A 21,501-nucleotide genomic window follows, 5' to 3' on the forward strand; every position below is an offset into this window, starting at 1 on the left:
AATTAACATCTTGAATAATATAAACATTCTTGAACCATCAATTAAAGAATAACAACATTTTTTATGTTCTTAGGCATTCATATGTAAATAACAACATTTGCATTCTTGAAGAATGAGATACAAAAAAAACCAATTTTGATGTAATTTACATGTAAAAAAGATACATTTTGATGCAAATAACAACATTCTTTCCCCATAATGTAAAAGATATTACAATTTGGTCTATTCTGAAAGAATATATTGATGATGCATTCTAAAATAATATGTTGATGCATTATGAAAGAATATGTTGATGATGCAATCCTAGTCTTCATCACCGTCTCCGTCTTAATAGATCACCACCTTACCTTCTTTCATTATAACATCGAGACCAAAAACAAGTACCACATAGAATGGCACCCTTGATTCCAAACTTGCAATTGCATTCCAATGATGAAATCATTCCTATACACCTGATTCCAAAATTGCAATTCGCACTCAGAATAAACAAATGATCATTTTAAGGTTTATTAAAATATAAAGATCATCCATAAATCACAAAGCACAAATGCCATTTATATTTTAGGAATAACCCAAAGTTAATACAATAAATAAAACCCAATTTCTATATATATCGCCGATTTTAGCCACCGATACAAATAAAAATAAGAAAAAAAATTACAAAGCAATTAAACTTTCAACAACATGGTAAGATGGTTCTAGAGATTTTGGTGAGTCCTTTCCATAAGTGGATTCCACAATAATTGAGAACAATGTAAATATGTGGAAAATAAGTATCCCAATCTCTTAAACAGTTATAATGCTTCCTTACTTCTATAGCAAATTTGACTGGTTATAATAACATCCAAACATATATGTGCACTTATCATGCCACTAAATGGATAGAAGAAGATTAAAAACATGGTATTCTGAAATGATTACTATTTGCTTACTTTTCATTGATATGATTATATATATTAATAGGGATAGAAATAACCACGATGAAACGAAAAAAGATGTCTTATATTTTCTATTAGTTATACATTTAACAGGTCATTATTAATCAAAATTTTGTTAAACCTAAGAAAAATCAGAAGTCGAGATATGCTAGATTCTTTTAGGTCGTAAAGAATGCGTGTGTAAATTACATCTAAATTAAGACATTAATACCTAAATTAAAGTTTTACTCAGATGAATTTCACACTTCCAAATGTAAATAAAGCTTATTGACGAAATGCTAAATTCGAACAAATATGAATAATGATTTATACTAAAACCATCAAACCCTGAGAGTTCATTCTTGGCTTTTGGTTTCTGACATTTGATTAATTCAAGTTAATCAATAAATCCATAACAAGAATCTCAAAAAAAAAAAAAGTTGAAGAACTATAAAGAAATAAGAGAGGCAGAGAGCATACCATTAGGATCTAGAAAATATATAACTAGTAAGAATTCATTGTCCAAAAAGCATCAAATTGAGTTATATATATATATATATATATATATATATATATATATATATATATATATATATATATATATATATATATATATATATATATATATATATATATTTGGAACAGTAACACGAAAAACGGACAAGGAATCGATTGGTATCAAGAGCACGGTAAATTGGTATCAAATCATCAAAGGGAGAAAAAAATTGACCGAAGTGCACAAAGTCGAATTCTTGGCTGCCAATTTCTAGTAATCAATTGAAAAACATAACTAGTATTTAATTAGGAAAGAAATTACATACCTTAAAAAATTCCCCATTATTGACGTGTAACTTCTTCGGAATATGGACTTTAACAACTACCATTTCCCTATTAGGTTGTGATGATCGCCAGAGAAGGGACCGACATCAAAAAAATGGGGGGAAAGGAGAATCGACGATGGAGAGATTCGGAGGTGTAGGGTTTTTGAGATGTAGTTGGGATTTAAGGTGTAACTGATCCTTTATTTAAGGGATTTTCTATATTTATCTTAATTTATTTTTTTATATAAAAAAAGATTATATATAAAGTTACAAAATTACCCTTATATAATTTTATTAATGAATTTTTTTAAATCTCATTGGTCCCTACAGCCACGCAATAGTTAGTGTTGCACATTTGAACCTAGCTATATATATATATATATATATATATATATATATATATATATATATATATATATATATATATATATATATATATATATATATATATATAGACACACACACATACATACCTACCTGAAACTGTTGTTGGAATATGCTTTCTTTGAGAGCACCGACGTTGTTTGCTAATCTAAATCTTGATATAGAAACTTATAAACATACACCTACACTAAAAACCTATTAATCTTTATATAGAAGAAAGGCATGCCAAGTTGTTGGGTTTGATCTAAATCTTGTTGCACATACACTTGCATACATACCCACATATGCATATTCCCATTTAATTTGTAAAATTAAATCCTGACATAAAATCCAAACCATATCGAAGCATCAAGCTATTATTGACAGTTAGAAATGATGAAATACATACACACACACACACTTTGTCTCTCTAATGATTGTGGACCTACAACAATCTCACAACTGTAACACCCCGTTTCGGGTCGTTTCATAATTTGGGGTTGTGACCTGAAGATCAAGTATAATAAGGCTTCGGGCTTTGGTAACAATATGTCTAGACCCATTTGGATGTAGGTAATGTAGATTGTGTGATCCAAGACTTCGGTTTGTGCTTTGGAGTCAAAGGGTGAAATGGGAAACTAGTGTTCAGACTTCTTTTATGAATTATGGATTTTAGTTTGATGTATTTTAAGTCAAAAGTAATGAGATATAGTTGTAGAGCTCCTCAATACCTTTTCGTGTATATAAAGATCTTCGAAATTGGAGTTGAAACGAAGAATTAATGATCGTTTGAAGTTTGGATGGTTTTGGGTTAAGTTGATTACGTTAGGCATACATGAGGGAGTACGTTGGGCGTACTAGGGCATCCTGAGTACACTGGGCGTACCAGGTGTACGCAGGGCGTACGCGATCAGTGCCCAAACCCTCTTTTTGTGGTTTGAGCCCTATTTAAGCTCCTTAACTCCCCCAAAACCATTTCATTCTCAGTTTATACCTCTCTAACACCCTCCCATGAAACTCTAACCCTAGTTTGAGCCTTGTAAGCTAAAAGAAGGTGTTTTTGAGTGATTTGAAGTGTTCTTGGTGCATCTTGGAGAAGAAAGAGCCCATTGGAGAAGTGTTGTTTGCATTGGAGCTTGTAGATCTGGACTTTGTTCACCTTGATCTCTCTTCTAAAGGTATAAAGTTTGAATCTTGATGATGCATTTGTTAGATCTAGCTAGTTATGAGCTTTTGGTCATTTTAGTGCATAAATTTTAGATCTTGAATGTTTGTGACCTTGTTATGGACAAAGTTGGTAACTTTATCCATCTAAACATCATTGTAATTCAGATATGAAGGTTGGAGACTTGGTGTTAATAGATTAAGTTTGAAAAGATGCACTGATTGGTCCCTTTGATACTTAAATTCTAGATCTTGGTGGTTTTGAACCATTCTAATGGATAAAGTTGGAAACTTTATTCATTATAGAGCTATCAGGATCCATAAAAATGTGATCTTGATCCTTCTATTCCTTCCATGAAAGTGTCATGTTGTCTTAATGGATTAATAATTTAAGGTTTTGGCTTTTAGACCTTTTCTAGACATGGAAAGTCATAAAGGTGGAGACTTTATGACTTAGAATGATGTTGTGGGACTAGATTTGAGTGTTGGATGAAAGGACTTAAGAGATTAAGCACTTAATGGAAAAGTGCCATTTCGTCGGGCGTACCTTCGAGTACGTTGTGCGTACTCATATGTGGTCCCAACTTTGGATGGTGAGTACGCAATGTGTACGAGCTGAGTACGATGGGCGTACTCAGTCTCAAGTTGACTTGTTGACTTTGACTTCCGTTGACCATTAACTTTTTGACCAAGTTTGACCTTAGGTCAAACTTAAGCGTTTTGGGCTATTAGATAAGATTTTATTTGGTTCTGGTATTGTTGGATTTAAGCGTACCAGCAGTGCAGAAAAAGGATCGTGTCCTAGAGTTTCAGGGATCTTTGATTCAGGTGAATCTTCTCCCGATGCTCGTGAGTCGAAGGCACCAATGTCGGATCACTAAATTATGTATGTAGGATGCTAGCTTTCTTTATGACTCATGCATGTTTGTATGAGCTTGTGTGGTAGAATAGTTGTATCTATGATGACCAGCTAGGTCTAGCTGTTATTATTGTGTTATGTTGTTTATATGTGACTGGGACTTCTGGGGTTGTTGATAACCCACCGAGCGTGCTGTTAGCCCACTGAGACTGCTAATAGTCTCTAGGGTTGTTGATAACCTATCAGGCGTGCTGGTAGCCCACTGAGACTGCTGATAACCCATCGGGCGTGTTGTTTGCCCACTTGGACTGTTGATAGTCCCAAGGGTTGCCGATAACCCATAGCTATTTATTTGTGTTGTGTGGTATTTTGGGCAACTCACTAAGCTTTGTGCTTACGATTTGTGGTTTTCATGTTTCAGGTTTTATTATATTAAAGGAGGGGAACGGCTCGATTGAATCGCATCAATGGGGGACTTGTGTACTTGATAACTATTAATGATACTCTGGAAAATGTTTTAAGATCTTGCAGTTGTGAACAATGTTTTAAAAGTTTTTTAGTTGAACCGGTATGGTGACCGGTTCCCGGTTTAACCGGTTCAACCGGTTTCTATAATTTCAATTTTTTTTATATTTTCCTACACATACATACATATATAAATCATGAATTTGACATTTACAAGTTAAAACATTAAAAATATACATAAAAATAAGTTATTGATCAATCAAAATACATTAAAATAACACATAACAATAAGTTTTAGTGTTTTACATCAATTCATATATGTCAAAAGGAAAATAAAGTATAATATCGAAACAAAATATAATTTTAGATGAATACAAACACATCAAAAAACTTTATAACATTTACCATTTGTTTTTATTTTGAGAAAATTAAATACATTTGAAAAAATCACCAAAATTTGTTATGCAAATAGTTCTTGTCCATGTATTTTTATTTGGTTTAACCGGTTCAACCGGGTTTTTTTTTCCTGAAAACCCGTCGGTTCAATCCGGTTCAAAAATCAACGTAAAATCGGTGATAGTTGAACTGTTTCCTCCCCCGGTTACCGGTTCGACCAGCCAGTTCAAATCGGTTTTTAAAAACATTGGTTGTGAATTAAATAGATACTTAAAGTTTTAATCGAAAAAATTTGGGTTGAAATTTGGGGCGTTACAATTTTTAGGGCTTTCATGTAATATTGAGTTTAGAAAACATGATGCTTAGACAGAACATGGAGGTTGAGCGGTTGTAGGGAAGATGTGATTTATGGTTGTAGTAGCATATAGAAGGAATGGTAGAGGCAAAGTGTATTTCTGTTGTCGGTAAAAGCAAATAATATGGAAGGAGCAGAGTGGTTGCATGTGTAAGGTGGGTATGTGTATGTGTGCGCATTTTAATGGTGGAAATAAATAACAGAGGTTGTGATGGATTTAGATAAGAAATTGATTGAATATAATTGAACTGTGTGAGCATCTAGGTGTTGTGTGGTATGTTTCTTACTCTGTTTTATGTTCTTGATTCTTCTTAATTAATTGTGTTGCTTTCATATGATTCCTGATCATCACATTTGGATGTATTCCACAGTTGATTGGTCTGTAAGTTTTTCTTACTCTGTTTTATGTTCTTCATTCTTCTGTGATTTTGAATCACCATTCAATCTTTTACAAAAATCGAAAAGGGGTAATCGAAGAGGGAGGGGTGACGGATACAACTTGAGATTTGATGAACAAGATGGACATCTAACCCGGGTTTTGATGAATGTAGTTGTTAATCAAATCTGGGTTTGTTCTTGAAATCTAGGCTTAACAACACACATTAACATGCATATATATATATATATATATATATATATATATATATATATATATATATATATATATATATATATATATATATATATATATATATATATAGGCTTAGTTTATTCTATTCAAAGTAATTATTATGTTATTGTATGCATAAATGTGGGCCAATCAAATTTACTTATTTTAAGAAAGTGATTAATATATATTATTGAATTAAATATAATTGAAAAATATCATTTTAATTAATTACAAGGGTAATTTAGTCAATTAATATAGATTTAATAAAGGAAAATTGCATTTTTAAGGGATCATAAATTCTATTGATTTTAAAAATCCGATTTTACGAATTATAATTCTTTTAATTCGGACATTTTGACAGAATATGTTTATGAGTATATTCAAAAATAAAAATATTCTTGAACCATAAATAATAAAAATATTCTTGAACCTATTTCTTGATCATGAATTTAAAACTTCTTGTAGAATAACAAATACTTGAGCAACCAATTGAAGAATAAAAACAAAAAATACATTATTTCTTATGGAATACGGATAACAATTGTTAAGAATTATACTTATTGTTAAAGAATAAAAAAACTTACAAATTGGAAAGAAAACAGCAAAATCTAACAACGACTAATACATTCTAAAAGAATAATGTAATTCGTTTCAATTTTGTGGTTCGTTCTTTAAAAATCAACTTTTGTGATTCCAACATAATTGGAATTCGTGATTCCATTCCAATAGAATTGGAATCTCACCAATATCATCCATTGAATCATCTACATAAACATACTTGATACCTTTTTCAGAATTCAACCTTGTCAAGATCCTGCACTGTCGACATAAATGAAGTGTTAAATCAGAAAAAAAAAAAATGAAAGATGAATCAATTCATAAAATGCAGCCAAAAAATTGCTCATTCTGATATCTATATTAGTCCCAAATAAAATTTAACCACTAAAGGATGTTATCTGTGAATTAGAAATAAAAAAATCAAATCCCTAGCTTTCAACAACTAAACCAAAACCAAAGCTATACACAAAAAACTTATACCCAATCACACATAAAGGAAATATAAAACCACACACAAAAAGAAAAAAAAATCGAATCACTTCTGTGTTTCTTCTTCTTCTTCTACGTTTTCTGTCAAATGATCAAACCAAACACAAATTCTTCCCTTTGATTTCTATCAATCATTCAAACAAAAATAAAAAGGGAAAAGAAACTGTTAACAAACGGAAGCAACACCCCATCCTTCCCTCTTCCCCTGTTGAACATCGAAACCAAACACACCCAAAAAAACCTTATCGATCACTATCAAACATCAAACAAAAAAAAATAAATGAATCAAAAGGATTACATGTTGCTGCTTCGTCCTTACCCTTCAATCCAACTATTTCCCAATTCCTTCATGTTTATTTCCGATCGAACCAGGAGAAGAGCAGCAAAGAACAGCCCCACCAAATCCTCAATCTGAAAACCCTTGAATCTACCTAAATTGTTATGGACTACATGTAAACAATCGTAATTCACAGAAATGAATCACGATTTTTGTTAGGAAAGCGAAACCCTTACCTGCAGAAGCTGGCGGATGCGAAGGCGTGAATGGAGAAGTTGTTGGGGTTAGTGGGGAAGCCAGCAACGGAGACAGTGCAAGTTAGAGGGTGGCGAAGACCAAAATTTGGAGATGGAGGAGAAACGAGTGGGAAGGAGAAAGAATGGAGGGCCGAAGATGCGTTTTTAGGGCAATAAAAGACGCGAATGCTTGAATCTCCTTCCCTTTTCGCCCATCGCACCACCATTTTTGTCTTGGATTGCCAATGAACATCTTCCAGGGGTTGATGTCACTTCGATCGAACCAACTCTCGCACCCATCACTTTTTCTTACATGGAAATCTCAATCGACAAAAGAAATATTAGAAAAGAAATTAGGTTAAAAGTGAATGTTAGCGTGATTACAGGGACTATTTGTTGAAGTTATTTATCAAATTACTAAAATACCCTTGTTTATTTATTTAATTAATTAAATTTTTATTTAATTTTGATTGACCCACATTTATACATACAATAACACAATAATTAGTTAGAATACTTGAACCTATCTCTCTCTCTCTCTCTATATATATATATATATATTCATGTTAATATGTGTGTTGTTAAGCCAAGATTTAAAGAACAAACCCAGATATATATATATATATATATATATATATATATATATATATATATATATATATATATATATGTATTCATGTTAATGTGTGTGTTGTTAAGCCAAGATTTAAAGAACAAACCCAGATTTATATATATATATATATATATATATATATATATATATATATATATATCATACTATATTATAAAGGAATTATTTTTCCTTTCACCACATTCATTTGAAACTCCCATGACTTTTCAATTTCTTTCTAATAATAATTATAAGTTGGTTAATAAGATTAAATAGATTTCAAATCTAAAGTGTAATCATATATAAACTAATTTTTAATATTATAATAATATCTTTACTTCTACTTATAAAGTTATTTTTTTTAAACTTTTAACATATTATACTTAATTTATTAGGTTTAATATATTCTTAGATGTAAACCATTATCATTTTAAATGATACAATTTTGCAACAATTTGTATAAAATATTTAAATTATTAATTTGAATATAACATTACAGGTTCAACTTAAATATAAATTTTAGTTTAACTTAAACAACCCAAAGAATATTTTATAAATAGTTAAAAGTAATTAAGTGTAGTATCTTTTTAATAATGATTATAAGTTGGTTGATAAGGTTAAATAAATATCAAACCTAAAGTGTAATCATAAATATACTAAATTTCAATTTTAAAATAATATTTTTACTTCTACTTATAAAGTTATATCTTTTACTTTTAACATATTATACTTAATTTATTAGATTTGAGTTTGGACAAAATACTTAAATTGTTAATTTAAATATAACATTACAATGTCAACTTAAATATAAATTTCAATTCCACTTGGAAAACCAAAAAATATTTTGTAATAGTTAAATGTGATAAACTGTAATGATAAATGCAAAAACTAAATTGTAATCTCAATTTAACTAAAATATTTCCTAGAGATATTTTTATAATTGTTAAAATTTTCAAATAAATAGCTTAAAATAACTTACAGTAACAATAGTTAAAAATAACTCTATATTAATGATTATATTGTTACCTTTAAAATCAGAAAACAATGTTTGGTGTTTTAAATAATTAAATGATATAAATTAAAATATTAAGCAAATAAATTTTAAAATTTTAATTAACAATAACAACAACAACTATAAATAACATTAAACCATATGTTATATTTAATTTTATTCATGTCTAACTCGTGGATAGCAGTCGTTCAAATGATTGAGATTATACAGTTATTATAGATGTATATATTATCATATAATTCAAAACAATCAATATATTATATCAAGTTAGTATAAGAATGATTATATCAAATTTAACAATAACGTTATTGCTATATTTAAAAAAACATATATCTGTAAAGACTTCAAATATATATGTGTTTATGCGCAACACATGGGTATTCGCCTACAATATATATATATATATATATATATATATATATATATATATAGAGAGAGAGAGAGAGAGAGAGAGAGAGAGAGGAAGAGTTATATAGAAAATGAATGATTAGTACAACACATATTGGAACCAATGAGAAAATGACAACACATCACTTTACAGAAACTATATAAATAAACTAAAAAATGAAACAGATTTAAATAAATAAATTTTTTATTATTACAAAGGAAAAAAAATTATTTATTTATTTATTTATTTTTTTGACTTTACAAAACATCTTTTTATTTGACACTCTATTGTTAACCACCCAATTGAACCATAAAGCATCGAAGTAACTGATTAGCCTTTTTTGATTTATAAATATCGTTATTATAATAATATATCATATATACTTATTTCCTAATAATAATTAATATAAAAAGAAAATGATTTACATAATTATTTTGATTTTATTTTAGGACGTGTTTGGCACGGAGCTTTTGGAAGCGTTTGGGAGCTTCTAGCTTTTAGCTTTTGACAAAACGCTCTAGTTTAAACAAAAAGCTTCGTTTGGCAGTACGAACGTTTACCTTTAGTTTTAACAAAACGCTCCGATTCTAAAAGCTACTTCATGTAGCTTTTAACAAAACGCTCCGGAGCTTTTGAAATCAATTTCTATAATTACCCTTAAAAATATATTTATATATTTTTTTATTTTTAATCAATTGTCCTTTTATGTAATTTTATATATTTTAAAAGCTTCCAGCTACTTTTGCCAAACATTTATATAACAAATAAAAGCTACAGCTTCCAGCTACCAGCTACCAGCTACCCGCTACCAGCTAACCGCTACCCGCTTCCAGCTAACAACTACTTTTACCAAACACACCCTTAGAGTTTTACCCTCTATAAGATATATCTTAATAACTACTAATAGATAATCAGGTAATTTCTAAAGTCTATAAATATACCACTATATATAAAAATCAAATTATCTGGGTAATCATTCCGAAAAAAAAATATTCGACATATTACTATGATTTTTTTTCCTTAAATTTACATCAAATAAGATTTTATTTTTCAAATATGTTATCTTGATATATAAATGATCTATTTTCAACATAATAGATCCAACCTATAAAAACACCTCTCCAACATAAACAAAAATGACGAATACATTAAAAAAAACATTAATATTTGAAAAAAAAACAAATCATTGAACTGAAACTAATATGTATAGTGATATTTGCCAATACAATGTGTATTCATATACAATTTTCAAGAATCTCAACTTTTTATTTTTAATTATTATTGGTTTCATTTCTGCTAACATTACTATTATTGATAATTCTTTAGATGTATCAAATTATTTGCGAATGTACTAGCTAATTTCTGAAAAAAAAAAAAAAAAAACTATTTAAACTCGTCGCTTGGCGCGGGTAAACGGCTATTGTGTGTGTATATATATATATATAGGAAGAGTTATATGGAAAATGAATGATTAGGACAATACATATTGGAACCAATGAGAAAATGACAACACATCATTTTATAGAAACTATATAAATAACTTCCATAATACATTATTTGAGAATAAAGAAATGGACACATGTCACTTAATTATTGGTACCAACATATGTTGTTCTGGTTATTCATTTTTCGTTGAACCTACTTCTCTCTCTCTCTCTCTCTCTCTCTCTCTATATATATATATATATATATATATATATATATATATATATATATATATAGAGAGAGAGAGAGAGAGAGAGAAAGGATTTCTTTTTAATATTTATTAAATATTTAAAAAAATCTTTAAAATAAAAAATAATCTATAGTATTCTTTTTAGTTTGACATGAACCAAATCTACAAACAAAAACATTGTCAAAATCCAAAAACAAAAAAATTATGGTTCGGATCAAATCCCAAAAAAAATTCGTATAGATATTTTTTTAGTTTTATCTAAATTATATTAGAAAAAAAACTATGTACAAAGAAACATAATTTGTTATCAAGTCATTAATCTATCAGGTCATAAATCCATCAAAAAAGACCAAAAAAAAAAGATTTTAATCATCAAGGTTAATGATATACATATAAAAAAAGAGAAAATGACAAAAATAGCCAATTACACTAATTACATTACAAAAATAGCCAAAAAAAACCGAGTTGCAAAAATAACCATTAATTTCGCAGATGGAATAGTCCTATCCGTGAAATGGGTTTTCCATCTGCGAATGTACAAGCAGCTAAAACACAACTGTGTTTTAGCTGCTTGTACATTCGCAGGTGGTTTATTTATTTATTTTTTTCTCTACATATATTGAAATTGTAGGGTAAAATCGCAGATGAAATAGCCCTATCTGCGATTTACTCTGATTCCATCTGTGAAATTGCGGTTTTTTTTTTTTAAAGTTTAACTATGAAATCAATTGGTTTGTAGCTCGGTTATATCTAAACGTACATCACCAATATTAACATAATGCCCGTAAACATGCTTTTTTTCATTTTTTTGACTTGATTTTTTTTTCTTTTTAGTTTTATCTACCACACGCCTATTCATAACTTTAATTTCTTGTTCGGCAACATTATTTCGTAGTCAAACCAATTGATTTCATAGTTAAACTTAAAAAAAAAAAAAAAAAAAAAAAAAACGCAATTTCACAGATGGAATCAGAGTAAATCGCAGATGGGGTTATTCCATCTACGATTTTACCCTACAATTTCAATATATATAGAGAGAAAAAAAATAAATAAACCACCTACGAATGTACAAGCAGCTAAAGCATAGTTGTGCTTTAGCTGCTTGTACATTCGCAGGTGGAAAGCCCATTTCACAGGTGGGACTATTCCATTTGCAAAATTCATGGTTATTTTTGCAACTTCGGTTTTTTTTGGTTATTTTTGTAATGTAATTTATATAAATGACTATTTTTGTCATTTTCTCAAAAAAAAAATTATTATATATATATATATATATATATATATATATATATATATATATATATATATATATATATATATATATATATATATATATATATATATATCCTCTATAATAAATGAAGGTTTTTTTTGCCACTTGTCAAATTCTCAAGAGTTTTGCCACATGTAATTTTGTGAGAATTTTAGAATTATTATTTTCCACTTGTCATTTTTTTAGAATTTCCATTTTTTAAAATAAAATTTCATATAAGGAAAGAGAATCATTCTATTAATTTGATAATAAAGTCTCATAAATACTCTAAATAAGATTTGATTTTCTTTTATAAATATTTTAAAAGATTACATTATGATATGTAAAATTATTATTTTATAAATTATTTAATATTTAAATATTGATATTATACCCGCTCTCACAACAAGTATATTATATAGACCAATACATCCATGAAAGAGAATTTATTATCTTAGAAATGTCCATCGATAGTTTGGTTTTGTATCATAAATCAGCACGTGAGGTAAAAGGTATTATAGAGTATGGACAGCTGAATTCTTTAAAACCAGTGGCTTTTGCCTCCTGTTTTTTTGTTGTTTCACTCTCTAGTCTGTGTGCTTGGCATCCCTATTTATCCCCTACTTCTGGTTTTTCCATTCTTCATCAATCACTTGTGCAACAAACACACCTTCGATTCAAACAAACACCTTCTTCGACTAAGTATTAAACATCTTACAAGATCATATAATTATGAGTTTCAGAAGCAGAGCATGGATGGTTGCCGGAACTGTCGGAGTGGTGGAAGCCCTCAAAGATCAAGGCTTTGCACGATGGAACACCACCATCAGGACCATCTACCACCACGCCAAGTCCAATCTCCGATCAATCGCCCAGGCCAAAACCTTGACTTCGCCGGCGGCAATGGCTTGTAACAGAGACATGGTAGAGAAGGCGAAACAATCAGAAGAATCATTGAGAAAAGTGATGTACTTGAGCTGTTGGGGTCCCAATTAATTATCCATTTGGTACATCATTAAGAAAGGTTATACGTGAGATTCTGGATCTAAATTCAAAGTGTCTGGAGATATTTCAAACCAACAAGTCGGTGGAATTGCACAATAAACAGCACCCAACCCACCACCATGAGATCGACGTACAAACTTGGGCTAAATTTGAGTCGATCTGTCCACATCGCCATTTGTTTGATGAGTTCGAGTTTGTATTAGTTAACGGTTTTATGTAATGATCAAAACGCTGATGGAAAGGTTGATATCTTAATTGAGAATATATTGTTGAGATGCTTTTTGAAGTAAACATTTACCCTCATATCCACAAGTACAAATGCACTAGTTTATCAATTATCATACCCGATAAATCTTTCATATTTATGATATCTCGGTATATAATACTCAATTCAATTTGCATATGAAAGAAACCCTCATGAGCTAGACCAATCCATTATCAGTTATCCATACTGGTTTAAAGAATCACAGGATCCCAACATGAAGAATAATCCATGAACAAATAGAAAAAACAGAAATTAATATTCGAAACAGATTTATTGAAGAAAAGGATATCAACCCACGTGTATTGAAAGAGACAGATGTAGAGATGTGTGTATTCTGTACCCTATAAAAAAATTACTAGGTATTCAACGTGGCCCCAATACATGAAATTAAGAAACCTGTTGGCTACTGAGTCACCCATGCATATTTTTATCATTCCAAGATGGCCAGATGAATGCACCTCTCATGGACGTGGAGTCATGTGCTCCCTCAAAACCACCTTATTTTAACCCTCAAACCATGTACACTCCCACTCTATAAATAGATAAGTCTTCCCTCATATCTTCATTTCATCAGAAAATCGCAACACTACAAGTCTACACCTCATAAGTCATAACTAGAATTCCTAGTTTCTCTCTTTACAAAATGACTTCTGTAAACCGTGTATGGATGGCCGCCGGCTTAGCTGTTGCAAATGGACATACAGATCAAGGCTACAAACTTAAATCCCTTCTCCTCAACTCCTTCCGACATGGCAAGAAGGCTTTCACCTCCGATCTCCGTCCACTTTCCGGCCTTCTACGATCAGACGTCAATGTCGGAGACAAGAAGACAACACAGTCCGATGAGTCTCTCCGGCAAGTGATGTACTTTAACTGCTGGGGCCAAAGCTGAAGATTGGTTTGTGTTGTGTGTTTGGGAGGCTTTCTCGACGGATGAGAATTAATCGATGATGCGAGTTAATTAAGTCCTGGTTTGAGATTTGGGGTTTTGGGAGTGAGCCGTAAAATGGATCATTTCCTGAGGAAGAAGGTTACAAGTTGTAAATATCATTGACTATTGTAACCATGACGATGTAAAAAATAATTTCAAGTAAATGTTGCTTTTCGGAACTTGATATTTGTTTGTCCTGTGCTTATTGGGTTTTATGATTGAACAAATTAAATCAAATTCTAGAAGTTCACATTGTAATTAAATTAAAGGAGATTAAAACAAAAAAAAATACAATGGTAAATATTTTTTTTTTTTGAGAAAAAATATAAAAATAGCCCAAATAGTTAAGTTTCTCCAATAATTATCTATAAATAATATCCAATTTCGCGATACCCTTTTAGAAAAAGAAAATTCATATTACAAATATTGTTCATTGCAAACTTCACTCTGCCTATTGTGAAATTGGTTTTTTGTATTTAAAAATGTTCATATTTTTACAAAAGCAGTGATTTCTTATAAGGAAAACAAGTTTTTGGAACTTTTTTGTTGTGATATTTAAAGCCTATTTTCACACAAAAAAAATTTATGTTTAAAGAATTTTAGAAAAATACGGTGTAAAATTAAGAAGGTTAAAAAATATATCTTATATTCTTATATCTGAGAGCAATTTACAAACCGTAATGTTTAAGTTGGCACGCCTTATATCTGAGAAAAATACAGTGTATGTCGTGGTCATTACTCATTACTATGGCTTGCAACACGAGTTTGTGACTGTTTTTGCATGTTGCCATGACTAACCGTTGACAAGTAAACGGTCAACATTTATTTATTTATTTTTAATCTTATTTTTATCTATAAATACAATATATTTTTTTTAAACGACAAACTAACTAACCTACTCTTAAATAACCATCTATGTCTTTACCGAGACTTGAACCTATGACCTCTCCTATGAGAGGATCACTCCTGATTTTTTACACCATTTTTTTTCTCTCTACATTTTATGAAATTCGCCACTTATCCAATTAAAAATTGGAGCAAAATCCAAACATTTTCCCATCAAACACAAACCCACAACCTAACATAACCTCTCCTCGCAGATCTGCCGGTTACAAAAATTATTTTAACCTGTTATCCTCCTAAACTTAACCACAAATCCCATATCAAGGAACATCTTTCAATCTCACCCCACCTCCAATCCAATTTCCTTCCTCACCCTATATTCAACAAAATCTTTTTGGGCAAAACCCAAATTTACAACAAAACATTTTTCCGACTTTCTCTTCGATGCCACAACCACAAATAACCACCCAATACTTCTAAACTATATTCCTCATTTATAACTAAATTAATCTTAATATACCATTTTTGATAGTTTATTTCTTGAAGAATGAAGTTATCGAGTTCGGTTTCGTTTTCTATTTCTTTTTCTAAAATTCTATCTTTAGAAGTTCCTATGCTAATAATTTCTTTTCCCTTTTCCATCTTACTAAGTCTGGTTTTGATTCCTGTAATTTCTTCTTTTAATATATTTATTTCGTATTTTAAATCATTAATAGTTGGCTCCTTGGTAGGTTAAGTATGAAATTTGTTTAATACTTCATCTAAAGAGTATGAAAATCTTTCTATTTTTTCATTTTCTTCTATTTTTTCATTTATATTTTCTCCTGATTTTTCATATTCAATAAGTCTTTTTAGAGCATTTCGTTTTTTCTGAGGTTCTTCTATTTGCTCAATTAGATCTAGAATGAATTTTTGTTCATTAGTTATTACATTTATGCTCAAACCATTCATATCTAGAATGCATTTGTAATAATCAATCTTATTACTACATTCTACACACTCAGAACTATTATCAGTGTTACTATCTGAACTTTCTGAGATGATATCAAGACTCTCACTATCTGGGTAATTTGTCGAGGATTCATCGTCACTGTTTTCTATTAGTGGGTTTTTGAAGGATTCATGTTTATTTATCATTTATCTTATATTTATGGTTCTAGTTCATATTTCTTATGTTTGTTTAACACTTTGATCATAAGTTTGGTACTTGAATGAGCAATTGATGGTTTATTTTTTTGGTTCAGCATTGAATTTACTTAGAACAAGAGCTTTATGATGGTGGAAATCATCTCTAGCTTATGAATCATAGCTCCTTTATGGATGTGTAAGTACTGACATCCTCTAGGAATTGGGGATTCCTTCATTCTTAAGGCTAATCAACTTCTTAGGTTCAATTGCTTCAATTGGATCTTTGATTTTGATTAAGAATGTGTGTTGTGGGCTTCCCAACCTCCATACTACCTATGAGAAATCTTGGCATGTCATGCTTTATGATTGCTATAACCCCCCCCCCCCCCCTTTTAGTTTAATTGTAGTTAGTTTATTTGCACTATTTCTAATAGAATGCATTAGTAATTGAATACAACCCTTTCCCCGATGATCGATACCCTTTTTACCATTATATTACGTTTCATTTGCAAACAAATGGTGTAATTTGTTTGGTGGATCCTTGACATCCCATCATCAACCTCAACACTGACACTGATGAGATTCCATATGACATCGAGGAGATCTCCCCACCACGACAACCGGCAGGACACGACAAAGCATAACACGCTACAAAACATGCGGAAGAACTTGAGATGAAAGAAAAAAAATATGGCAGAAATGAAAGCGAAGTTCGATGAGAACAATTTAATACAAAAAAAATTGAGTTGAAACATCATCACTTGGAGTTCCTTGAAAGGCAAGTGTGGTAGGAGAAAGAGCAACACGAGCAAGAACAAATGACGAATCAGTTTTGTAATGAGGGTTTGTAATGAGTGTTTGGCTCCCCGAGATCTGGAAGTGTTAAGAACAATGAAGGAGAAGATTATTACCAGTTATTTGGGAAATTTTGATTATGGTTATGTTAGATTTAATTTAAATATTTTGTTTTTTTTAGTTTTTAAATGTTTTGGTTTTTTAGTTTTTAAATATTATGTTTGTTTTTGTAGTTTTTAAATGTTATGATTTATTAAATATTATGTTTTATTTAAATATTATGTTTTATAAAAATATTTTTATAGTTGAAAAAATTAAAAACTAAAAGAAAGTAAATAAATGATGACATAAACGTTAGTATATTTTATAACATTTTATAATACGATGACTATTTCCTATAATGATATTGTAATATCATTGGTAATATATATGAGTTGACATAAAATGATATAATAACATGTATATGTCCATTGCTTTGAAACGTTCATTTGATATGATCAAAACACATTTCGCAACGAGCTTAAAAATGGATGGTTAGCGGAAGGATTTTCTAATTGTCCAACTAAGCTAAAAAAAATTTGCTAGTACCTTGTTCTATTATTATTATTATTATTATTATTATTATTATTATTATTATTATTAACACTATAAAATCAAATCTATATTCAATAAAATCTACAAAGTAACCAGAAATTAAAAAGTACCTCTGTCACATGATAGTTGTCAAATTCATCATTAAATGTTATCTTTAATTTATTAAATATGACAAGATAATGTTAAGAGTATAGTAAGATAATATCTCTTAATATAATAGTGTTTTTAAATTGAAATCACTTTAAGAGAATTGCATAAAAAACAACGATTTGATGCAACATAAATTCTTATCTATTAAATCATTAATCTGACAAAAAAAAAAATAAGTAAGTCCCTAAAAATGGTTATTGCCTAAATAATAGATTTTAAGCACCAAAAAGTTTAATGATATACATATAGAAAAATAGAAAATATGTATATAAAGACCAATATATACAGAAAAAGAATTTATTATGTTATGAAGAAAAGACTATCAATTGTTTAGTTTTATATCATCCATATCCGCAAGTGAAGGAGAGGGTATTATCGACATTCGACAACCGAAGCTTTTTAAAACCAGTGGCTTTCGCCGCCTGTTTTTTACGCCATAAAAAGTGGGAGGCTGTTTCATTGAACTGTCTGTGTGCTTCGCATCTCTATATATACCCTACTTCTGGTTTTTCCATTCATCATCAATCACTCATACTTCCTATTCAAACAAACACCTTCTTCGACTAAGTGTTCAACATCTTTACAAGATCATTTAATTATGAGTTTCAGAAGCAGAGCATGGATGGTGGCCGGAACTGTCGGAGTGGTGGAAGCCCTCAAAGATCAAGGCTTTGCACGATGGAACACCACCATCAGGGCAGTCCACCACCACGCCAAGTCCAATCTCCGATCAATCGCCCAGGCCAAAACCTTGACTTCGCCGGCGGCAATGGCTTGTAACAGAGACATGGTAGAGAAGGCGAAACAATCAGAAGAATCATTGAGAAAAGTGATGTACTTGAGCTGTTGGGGTACCAATTAATTATCCATTTGTTACATATATGGATACAAAGAAACGTTATACGTCGAGATTCTGGATATAGATTCAACAGAAATTTCAAACCAACAAATCGGCGAAGAGGTTAATTAGTCGGTGGAATTGCACATTAAAGAGCAGAGCAACCACAGTCCACCACTATGCGATGTCAAACTCCGGCTAAACTTGAGTTCACATCGCCATTTGTTGATTCGTTTGAGTTGGTATTAATTAACAGTTCTGTAACGATCGAAACTCTGATGGAAAGGTGGATACATTAATTGGAAATATATTGGTGAGATCATGAGATGCTTGTTGATGTACTACACATTTAATTAACCTCTTTTCCACAAGTACAATTACACGAGTTTATCAATTGGAGTATCATATACCCAATAAATTCTTTCATGTTTATAATATATCTATGATATGGGTACATACTCAACAGTCAATACGCATATGAAAGAAACAAATCAATTATCCATACTGTAATTAAGTAATCATAGGAACCCAACACTAAAAATAATCCATGAAATATTCTCGTATGATTGAAGAAATTAAATCAAATTCTAAAAATTAACATTGTAATTAAAAAAAAGGAGATTAAAACAAAAAAAAAAAAAAAAAAAAAAAAAATCAAATATTCTCGTTTGTTTTATTCGTACCATTTTGTTTTATTCGTAAACAGGACCGGCCCTAACATTTTAAGGGCCTGTGCGAATCACCAACTTTAGGCCCTAAACGTATTGCCATTATATCCAGAATATTGAACAAGTACTTTAATTTTAAAAAATCAAAATTCACTAAAGGAAAAATAACCAAGATACTAACAGCAAACAAAATAAACTTATATGGTCAGAACATAAAAAGGTCAACTGCAAAAAGAAAGCAAAAAAGCTTGAAGCTAATTTCTCTTAGAAATCAACAGCGTGAGCGTGCAAGTAAAATCTAGAGAGATATGTTGATATATTATCAAAATAAATTCAAAACATAGCAATTAGCACAAATGATCCATTCATTAAAGAATTACATTTTTTTTAACTAGACATCATCGGTAAATATTCTTAGCAAATAAAATTAAAATTAAAAAGAGCATATACCAAATAAGCAATTCGCAAAACCAATGAGGGGAAGAGTGTGCCGACTAGAGATATTGTTTCAATACCATTGTCGATGTAAACGACCAAAAGACATGGACCAAAGTCTGGAAATAGAAAGACATTTCTAGCAGACATTTTCTAAAAATAATAATCATTAGATTCTTTTATATGCAATTAAGGATCATTTACTTTTTTATATTTTAGATTGTATTTTTAAGTTTGTTTCTTGCAATGTTGTCAAGATCGGGATCCTACGTAGGATTATTTTTTGGTTTGTAAGATTGGGATCGGGATCCTAAGATCCCACAAAATAAAAAGTAATTTTAATTTATAATTTTAAAACATGAAAAATATTTTAAACATTTAATTTTTCGTGCAAAAGTTATAAAAACTTCAAAATATTAGTCATAAGTCACAACACAAAATGATAAACGGTAAACTAGTAAATGGAAAAAAAACATAAAGTGGTAAAAAAGTTAATTCATAAAAAAAAATCAGAGTGTAGGATCGGATCGGATCCCGATCTTACGATCTTATCTGCGATCCTACCCAAAATACGATCCATTTACGATCCGACTTGTTATTCGTACTTATGATCGTAGGATCGTACGACCCTACGATCATGATCGCAATTTGACAACCATAGTTTGTTGTGTTTAATATAGGAGGTTTTAAGTGTAAAAAATTATGTGAAAATTACAATAGACACAAATTAATTTACTGTTTTCTTGGTACTTATAAAATGATGTTTTGTAAAAATTAATCATATTCTTATGTTGAAGAGGATGACACCATTTTCGTTGGTTACACAAATAAACATTACGATTAATATTTTGTACTTCATAATTTTATGAGGAAAGAAGGTTTGAACTATAAGTTCTTTTATTAATACTAGCAACCCAATGCATCGTTTTTAATTACCCGATCAAACTAAAAGAACGGGGTAAGAGCCCTGATCCTTTTTTTAAATGGATCCACTTATGTGGATCGGACTTGGAGCTCCGATAAAAGAAATGGGTTTTTATTTTGACCGAGTCATAGGTCAACTAAGAATCAAACTTTCATTAAAATTAAACATAATTGGTCCCTCCCCCAGAAAAACCTAATAAATTAAGTCCTAAAACCCTAAAATTGTTTCAATTGAACATTATTAACCCCTATCTTTAGAATAATTCTCAGCATCAATCCCTGAAGGATGATTTTTGGTAAAATCAATCCCTAGAGTTTATTTATTTTGACAAAGACCACCATATATTTAATAATTAATGCCAAAATTACCCTTTGTTTTATTAGGTAATTTAAATATATTCGGTGGGTTCGTTTTAAGAGTAAGGAACGTCACATAATAACTTTCACGACAAGTTTCACACCACAAGCCTTGTTCAAG

The 21,501-nt window shown here is 30.2% G+C and overlaps 2 protein-coding genes across 8 annotated transcripts; one reads left to right on the plus strand and one right to left on the minus strand.

The window, feature by feature from the left end:
- Positions 1-6,453: 6,453 nt before the first annotated feature.
- Positions 6,454-7,877, minus strand: LOC111914415 (uncharacterized). Of its 7 annotated transcripts, none has more exons than XR_006189770.2 (3): positions 7,511-7,876; positions 7,317-7,408; positions 6,454-6,769 (listed from the first exon to the last, which is right to left on the minus strand). XR_006189770.2 is itself a non-coding variant. In XM_042900488.2 (3 exons), exons 1-3 carry the CDS (start codon positions 7,735-7,737, stop codon positions 6,629-6,631), a joined length of 471 nt encoding a protein of 156 aa, XP_042756422.1. In that variant the 5' UTR covers positions 7,738-7,877; the 3' UTR covers positions 6,457-6,628. The 7 variants fall into 7 exon arrangements, 3 of the variants coding, with proteins under 3 accessions (XP_042756422.1, XP_042756424.1, XP_042756423.1); XR_006189768.2 differs by having other exon boundaries at positions 6,454-6,764; positions 7,317-7,428; positions 7,511-7,873; XR_002857803.3 differs by having other exon boundaries at positions 7,317-7,428; positions 7,511-7,873.
- Positions 7,878-13,054: 5,177 nt separating this feature from the next.
- On the plus strand, positions 13,055-13,743 carry LOC111914488 (uncharacterized). The gene has a single exon (XM_023910226.3). The coding sequence runs from the start codon at positions 13,180-13,182 to the stop codon at positions 13,441-13,443; it is 264 nt and encodes an 87-aa protein (XP_023765994.1). The 5' UTR covers positions 13,055-13,179; the 3' UTR covers positions 13,444-13,743.
- The last annotated feature ends 7,758 nt before the right edge of the window (positions 13,744-21,501 follow it).

The sequence above is a fragment of the Lactuca sativa genome, chromosome 3 (assembly GCF_002870075.4).
Source record: "Lactuca sativa cultivar Salinas chromosome 3, Lsat_Salinas_v11, whole genome shotgun sequence".
Classification (NCBI taxonomy): Eukaryota; Viridiplantae; Streptophyta; class Magnoliopsida; order Asterales; family Asteraceae; genus Lactuca; species Lactuca sativa.

Coding starts and splice junctions, on each gene's coding strand:
- LOC111914488 (XM_023910226.3), top strand. CDS start 13,180: ATGAGTTTCAGAAGCAGAGCATGGATGGTTGCCGGAACTGTCGGAGTG.
- LOC111914415 (XM_042900488.2), bottom strand. CDS start 7,737: ATGGTGGTGCGATGGGCGAAAAGGGAAGGAGATTCAAGCATTCGCGTC. Junction 7,425..7,510: donor GCATCCGCCAGCTTCTGCAG/GTAAGGGTTTCG, acceptor CAATTTAGGTAG/ATTCAAGGGTTTTCAGATTG. Junction 6,765..7,316: donor GGAAATAGTTGGATTGAAGG/GTAAGGACGAAG, acceptor TCGACAGTGCAG/GATCTTGACAAGGTTGAATT.